General features: G+C 39.6%; 1 protein-coding gene across 2 annotated transcripts; it reads left to right on the forward strand.

Moving 5' to 3' along the window:
* The first annotated feature begins 1,241 nt into the window (after positions 1 to 1,241).
* GPX8 (glutathione peroxidase 8 (putative)) lies at positions 1,242 to 5,648 on the forward strand. Of its 2 annotated transcripts, XM_054809883.1 has the most exons (3): positions 1,242 to 1,477; positions 2,089 to 2,350; positions 4,900 to 5,648. In XM_054809883.1, the coding sequence occupies exons 1-3, from the start codon at positions 1,271 to 1,273 to the stop codon at positions 5,061 to 5,063; spliced, it is 633 nt and encodes a 210-aa protein (XP_054665858.1). In that variant the 5' UTR covers positions 1,242 to 1,270; the 3' UTR covers positions 5,064 to 5,648. The 2 variants fall into 2 exon arrangements, with proteins under 2 accessions (XP_054665858.1, XP_054665859.1); XM_054809884.1 differs by lacking the exon at positions 2,089 to 2,350.
* The last annotated feature ends 2,514 nt before the right edge of the window (positions 5,649 to 8,162 follow it).

The raw sequence follows: 8,162 nt of genomic DNA on the forward strand, positions 1-8,162 counted from the left end.
CCCAGATTCCAGGTTTCACCTTCAGAAAGTCCTGTTCTATTTTCATCCTTTAAAATGTAGCCTCTAAGTGCAGTAAAAAAACAGAGTGTAAGAACAACTGAGGCAGAAATCAATGGTGGTTTGGACTGGGAGGAGAAGAAAGTCAGCAGAGATTGACAAGCAACACAAGAAAGTAATAGCTTAGAAAAGCCCAAGAACAGAAACATGAGGAGGACAAAACAAAATCCTGAAAGCTGAGAGGAAGAGAGGGAATAGCAAATGGACAGGAAGAATGAGGAAAGGACTGAAAAGGAATGAAAAAAAGGAATGAAAAGACATGAAAAAAGAGAAAATTTAGAGTTTTCCATAACCGAGTTGTAACCACTATGTTCATGTACTTTCAGAAACCAAGAGCAACAAGCACACATCTTTAAAATATAGAGCAATAAAATGAAGACAGATAAGACAACAGACTTGTGTGGCTCTAAAGTTCAGAGTGTCTTTCACAATTGCCTCAGCAAAACATCACTGGAGCTGCCTGACTTAGACATAGGATTCTCAGCTAACTCATTCTTCTCCCATGCAGATCTTCCATCTTCTCATCTCAGCACAGCTAGTTACCAGTTAGCCAGTAGCAATAAAAAAAGCAACCCATTTTCCATCATCAGCCCCCCCCCCCCCCCATTACAAAAAAACCCAACATGTTATTTTCTTCCCTTATGCCAGCCTATAAAGAAGGAGTTTTTCTCTGGCCCATGTGCTGTGAAAGAGTTTTACAAACAAAGCCGCCTGTGATCCCACGGAAGGTGATGAGAGGCAGGACTGAAGCTGTAAACAGGGTGGTTTCAGACATACTGCCCTCCTACCTGAACAGCTGGCCCCCAAACTGCTTCTCCAGGTCTGCTTGATAACATAAATGCCTGCTGCTGAACAACTCTGTCAAGGACACCCAAGGGGTCCAAGGGGACGTGCTAGAACTGCACCACAGACCCACCAGAGGCCCCAGCAGCTCTCAAGACAGTGTGCAAATACTGGAGTATCCCACACAGGTCAGTTAAACAGAGCAATCAGCATCCTCAGGGGATGGCAACACACTTTTTTTTCCTTTTATTTTTTTCCCCTTAGAGAGATTTCTGTACTTTAGCAAGAGGCAGTGTGAAATGAATCAGCCACTTCTGCAACAGGGACGAATTGAGCAGCTTGTTCTTTCCAGTCCAAGCTGTGAGTTTCATATTTCAGCTCCTCCTTCACATTCCAGGCCTGCCCAGGCTCCTCTCCAAAGATTTCGAAAATGGAGCCTCTCACAACTGTTTATCCTCTGAAATACTCAGTGCCCAAAGCCAGGGTCTTTTTTGTCTTTCTGTCGATGGTTTTGTGTACCGCCATTCTCTGCCTGCTGCAACTCAGATTTTTTAAACCTAAAATCAAAGATTTTTATTCTTTTGAAGTCAAGGATTCACGAGGAAGGATCATTTCCTTGGAGAAGTACAGAGGGAAAGTAAGTTACAATTTCATGATATGTTTGTCTTGAATCTTTATTGAAAAATAGGTGTCCATTTGTAGGCAAACAAAAAGTTTGGTTATGGGAATTTTCAGCAGAGATTTGTGCTAAATTCCTGTTCTTCAAACAGTAAGCTGGAAAGAAATTTATTTTATCTAGGCCTGCTCTGGGAATTAAGTATTAGATCTACTAAAGAAAGAAAATTTTTTTTCATTTTCTTTATTATAAATCAATATAGCCTAACAATACAATTTGTGTATTTTAATCTTAGTTAAGAATGGTAACATGTTGTGTTGAATTCTGGAAGTTGATCTACTAAATATGATTTTAGTGCCTGTCCTAAATATCTGCTTTTTTACATGCTTATATTTAAACAAAGCTGTAGGTTTATGTTTATCTATTTATTGGCTTTTTAAAACAGGTTGTCTGAAAGTATCTTAAGCTGCTATCATCCTTATCTGTTTAATGAAATTATGATCAGACAGATTAAATTTCGCCTTCGGGCAGGAAAGATTGTGGTAGTGGGAGGTGCCATTTTAAGATTTAATTGTAATCTCTACGCCATCTCAATTCTTTTTTCTTACTATTATAACTTTATTTCTCTGAAGGCAACTTTGGTTGTAAACGTGGCCAGTTACTGCCAACACACAGACAAAAATTACATCGCACTGCAAGAACTACACAGAGAGTTTGGTCCCTCCCACTTCACTGTGCTGGCTTTTCCCTGCAACCAGTTCGGAGAATCAGAGCCTAGTTCAAGCCAGGAAATAGAATCTTTTGCCAAAGGAAACTATGGAGTAACCTTCCCTGTTTTCCACAAAATCAAGATCCTAGGATCAGAAGCAGAGCCTGCCTTTAAATTTTTAATAGGTAACTGTTTTCTTTTATATATCAAGCTGCCTGTAGCCATGGTTTTCTCCCTAAATTCCAGTCTGAGTTTGTTTGTCAGGAACATTGTAGTGTCCATAGTCAATGGAGCGAAACAGGCACTCAGCATACAATTCGTCTCGCTTCAATATGGGTATCAAAAATATGGTCAGAAGAGTTGTAGCCTGAAAGCCTCCATTTCTTCCCACTGATTATAAAAATGGACAACTGTGACTAGCCCAGCTAGAAATATTCATTTTGTGGATGTATAAGCTTAAGTGCAAAGACCCCCACCTACAAAAATCCCATTTCAAATTCTGTGGCTTCTGTTGAAAAACAACTTTTCTTATGGATAAAAATGTAACTATGAGGGGTCTTAAAATTACTGGAAGATTTACATAAACATATGCAAATGAGAAGATTCCTGCTAAAGCAGAGTTGTATGCCCACCTTTATGTAAATGATATCATAAAGCAGGATTATATATATTGTAGTTATATATAATCACTGATTTGCATTGATTTGTGTTGTGAACTTAAGGACCCAGCCCACAAAACCCACTCACACAAACACTCCTGTTACAGAAAGCATTTACTGACTTAGAGCCTCATACTCTCACAAGCAAAATGAAACTCTCTTCAGTTGACCAGAGAGCCCACAGACTCAAAGCCAACTTAAAAGGCTTTGGCCAGATCTTTGACCCATACTAAACACTGATATATGAAAGAAAGGATAATTAGAACATAACCCTTCTCTATCACATAATTTTAACTAGAAAGTAAGGTAGGAGAAGGCCCAAACCTGTATTCTATCTCCCTGCCCCAAGATAGGATCACATTTACCCAAATCAGTACTACATGTGCTTCTCCAGATTATTACAATATGAAAGATTGCAAAACCTCCCAGTCTATTCCAGTTCTTCACAGCTCCTCTTGTCAGAAACCTATTTCAACATCTAAATTAAATCTTCCTTACACTACTTAAGTCTGTTGCTACTTGCTGTATACTCTGTGGTACCTCTTATGTACTTGAAAGTATTATCATTTAGGAGTCATTTAAGTGGTCAGCATTGTCACTGTAACTGTGTTTCTTCCTACCTCCCCTTAGGCAAGTCACCAAAGACTTCAGGTAAAGCCTCATTGCTCTGAGTTGCCTGATGTCCTGTGGAATTACTGAAGGCACTCTGGAGGTGCCTCAGTTCATTATAGAGGAGACTAGAGCACATAGGTACCAGCTGGGTGGGATGAATCCAGATTATAACTACCAGTGCAATCAGTATCACACATTAATACCTACATAAGAACAGAACAGCCACATGCACTCTGTCAGTTATTATTTGACATGCTGTTCACTCACAGGATGGAGAAAGACCCTCTGATACTTAAATATTTTGAAATAAGGTCTTTCTTTTCCCACATTTCTCTGCTTCACATGAAATTACTGTGCATCTTCAATTAAAAGAAGCACCTGTTTTCTTCATGTAGCTGTCTTGACAATCAGAAGGTTGAACATCTTCATGCTACACCCCCTTGTGACTGTGACTGCTGGCTACAATTTGTCCAGCACTGTCAGACAGCCTAGTGCAAAAAGAATCCACTGGCAGCATAAACGTGGTGCCGAGGCCTTTACACAACTGCTTCTTGTTGCTTTCATAGCAGTAAGGGATTTTGTTGGGCTAGTGCAAGGTTTGTGGCTTCACCTTTCCTCAAATCATGTCCAGCTTCCTGTGTGTTTGTATGAGTTACTCATATGCATTAATAAACCCTGGAAGAATATTCAGAGATGGGGTTATGTTACTTCAAGACTGATCCTACATACAAAACCTTAGCAAAGATAGAATTACTAGCTGGGCCAGGGCCTCCATGACTTGAACTTTGGCATACCCATTTGCCTGCCAGCGTCCCCTTACCATCCTGACATTATAAATGTAGTCCAACGGCAAAATTCACCCCATAGGTGGGATCAGCGTAGGGTTCAGGACTGTTCCCCACTGGACACCTGGTGCCCAGTCAAAATCTGGAGTTTTCTTCCAGTTCTTCTCTCAAAAAGAGATTTCCCTCTAAGCCTGTGAGACTCTGCAAGGACAAACCCAGAGTCAAGAAACTGCTTCTGCCTCCTCTAGGAGCCACGTAGTTTCCTGGTAGCCCTTGATCTCAGAAATTATCTTGCCAGGTATTCGTGATAGCAGAGATACCGGTAAGGTTTTGCCTTATGAGATGAAAGGAGCTGAATTAAGCCATCACCAGTATGACTTCCTGCTCCCATTTCACTTCCCTTAAACCAACATAAAACTGGGGATTCCCCAAAGGAGTGTGCAGCCCTCATATCCTCCTCCCTAGGAAGCAGAGCATAGTGAAGAGTTTCACAAGAAAGGGAGAGCATCAATCACTTCCCACTTTTCAGACCAGTAACACCACCCAGCAAATCCATATGCAGACTACTAGCAAAGAACAAAGTGGGATTACTTCAACATAAATAGTTGAAAAATCACTGCAGGTAACAAACCAATGACAAGTGTAAGTCACTAAAATGATCTGATGCCATTCTTACAGATTCTTCAAAGAAAGAGCCACGATGGAATTTCTGGAAGTACCTTGTCAGCCCTGAGGGTAAAGTTGTGAAATTCTGGAGACCTGAAGAGCCCATAGAAAGTATCAAGCCAGAAGTAGCATCATTAATCAGGCAGATTATCATGAAAAAAAGAGAAGACCTCTGAAAAAGCCATTCATGCCATGAATCCATTCAACAGCATGGGTACACAGCCTTACTACATTCCTGGGAAATGCAGCTAGAAGCTAAACCATCAGGTGATTTTACTTCTCTTTGGTGTTAGTATTTTCAGCTACACTATGTCTCTTAATGTTGGATTGGCTCCTGCAACAGCTGTGAGAACCACTGAGGTTACTGAGAATGGCAAGGCACTCAGTACTTTGCAGGGATGCACCTTCAATTTGCATAAAGTTTCTGAATGTTTCTTTAAATTGTTGACAATAGCTAATTACAATTGTCACCAGCAGGGAGATAGCAAAAAAGAAGAGGATTTGTTGACAAATTACTCAGTATTTGCACAGAAGAGTTTTGTTTCCCATCTACCAGTAAGAAATAATTTTGATATTCCATTAACACATAATTGCCCTGACTGAAAGACATGGGGTTCAGAGGCATCATACCAGGGTTTTTAGAGACAAATGCAAGATACCAGCTTTGCAGTATCTTCTCAAGGAAGATTACTGAATTGTGAAGCTGTCAACTTAGTTGTAAAAAACTGTACATAGAAAATAAACTTATTAAAAAAAAAAAAGGCAAAAATGTTTCCTTGCCAGCTTTGTATTTTGATTAATTTTACATTTCACTTTTACAGCAATACCTTTAACTTCTTTAGCCTTCTCCATACATTTGCTCTGCAGTACAGTGCCTCAGCTGTCTGCTGCATTCCCACTCTTCTGACCTGGATGAAGGCAGGGCCTGTGTGAATATACATGGTTGCTTACACCAGGATTCAAGGGGCAACAAAAATCAACAGCCTGGCACTATAATAGACATCTTTCTGACACAGTCCAAGACAATGCTCGCCAGCCATCTACCTCACATCTCTGGAATAAAACAACAGTCTTCAAGCAGAGGTAGAAGAAGGGCATGAAGGTTTATGCCTCAAGCCCTACTCTTCTCACCTTGCAAACTCCCCAGTTCCGCATGCAACTGCAAACCCATTTCCAGTTCTGTTCCATTGTTCAATTTCAAACTGCCAAGTGTTTTGATTTATCTGTTTGATGAAGGGAGACAGTAAATTGCAATAAGCTCATTCCAGCTGTCCAAGTCTTAAAGGAAGGCTGAGAGAATAGAAACAAGAGAATCCAGTGTCTCAGAAAGTTTTCTATATAAAAAAGGACTGGTAGCAGTAGTGCTGCTGTTCTCTTGTAAGACTAACAGTGACTGAAAACACCTGAAGTGCTTCAAAACATTTTCCAATAAAGATAGCCACTTCACTGTATTAAAAAGAAAATTCAAAAGCAATTAAAAAAAAGTATTTTTTCATTCATCTGTGGAACTAATTGAGAATTTCACAGAAAACCCCTGAAGGATAAGGACCTGAAAAGATTATAAAAGACTGAGTAATGATACTGAAGTGCAGGATTAAACAAAGTAACTCTCAATAATGACAGCCATCATTTTGGAAGGGAAGTCAAACCTTATGCATGGCGATTTTAGCCACTAACTTTCAGAGATCAGTTAAGGCCTATGTAAGGGTCTGGTTAGTCCATATGTGTCTACTGCTGGTGTTTTGGACCAACCTCTGAGCTGTTTGCCATTAGCCCACAAGATTCCACATCCAATCCATCAAGATAGTTCCTGTTCTTATGCTGAGGTACTGTGTTTTACTCCAGTGTCCTCATACATGTACAGTACCAGCCTTGGGAACATTTAACAGAACATGTCAGGCAATTTTTGTCACATGGCCCTGCTGCTGTGATGGAGCAGGAAGAGAATTCACTGCTCACTGGGACAAGTCTAGATTCCACAGAACTACGTGGCAGGACACAATGTTTTTCCTATAAATGGTAGATGATACCTTTATTTGAAAATGTACATGACTAAAACATGCATGTCCATTCATGTGCACTGCTATAACTCTCTGCTTTTCCTATCACTGAATAAAAAAGGGTAGGTATAAAGAAACATTGTGTGCTGTTAGTGAAACACCTGAAAAAAAAATCTATTTTAGTCCTGGTATTGCTTGAGCGTTACTCAGCATATGGGAAACTTCACTCAAGATAAACAGTGCAGTATCATTTTCTAGTTTGGAAGAGATCACAAGGGAAGGGAGTATGCACACCTTGCTTGTGATTCATTCACTAAAGCTCATACTCTGTTACAGGATACACTGTAATCTTAAATAACTCCATACCAGTATTAAGAACAAATATTCAGAAATAGTATGGGATATTAGCAAATGAATGGGCAGAATTATTTAACTCACTGTTTCCTGAATTACTTTTACTTCAGATTCCTAGAAAAAGAAGGTTTGGTCTGAGAAAACAGCCCTTGAATTTCTTATTTCACCATTTGGTCACAATCCACTACAACCATCTTCTGTAGAAATTTGAATGTAGGTACATTCAGTCCTGAATCTACACAGAGTTTAAGTTTTTCAGCGTTCACTGTTAATTAACATTTCTCCAAAACCTCACCATGTTTGTATTACATATTTTTCGTGAGATATAGCAGCACTTCCAATGTAATATTTAGCGCAGATCATTGATAAACTAATCACTTCTTTCTTAAAACCAAGTTACCAGTTATGCAGGGTAAAAATAAAGTATCTTTAACTGCCAAATCTACACAGACTTGGAAGGCAAATAAATAAAAGGAAAGTTACAACACTGTTATACAAGCATACATTTATCTATGGTTCATATTCTTGTCTCAACAGTGATGTGCTAATGTGGCAGTGTAGTCAGTTGCTGGTGTACGAAGAACAGCTAACTAACAATACACTGCCTAATCACCACACACAACACTAGGATGACCCTAATTCTGCAGACCTTCACAAACATTGATGCTGTTTCTCTTCCTAGCAGACCTTCACTTTTCAAGGCACACATAGCAGCACCCAGATAAAGCAAGTAATAACAAAGAGTTTATTTTGCATTCTCTAAGTGCCTGCTGTGCCAGGCTGCAGATAGAGGTGGCAGTATGTTTGATACAAGCTTCCAGTGTAACATGAATTAAAAGGATCAATGTGCTTCCCAGCCTTTATTCTTCTGAAGTATATTATGTCCTATTCAAATTGCGTCTCCTGGTTGGTGAGACTATG

The sequence above is a fragment of the Grus americana genome, chromosome Z, assembly GCF_028858705.1.
Source record: "Grus americana isolate bGruAme1 chromosome Z, bGruAme1.mat, whole genome shotgun sequence".
NCBI lineage: Eukaryota > Metazoa > Chordata > Aves > Gruiformes > Gruidae > Grus > Grus americana.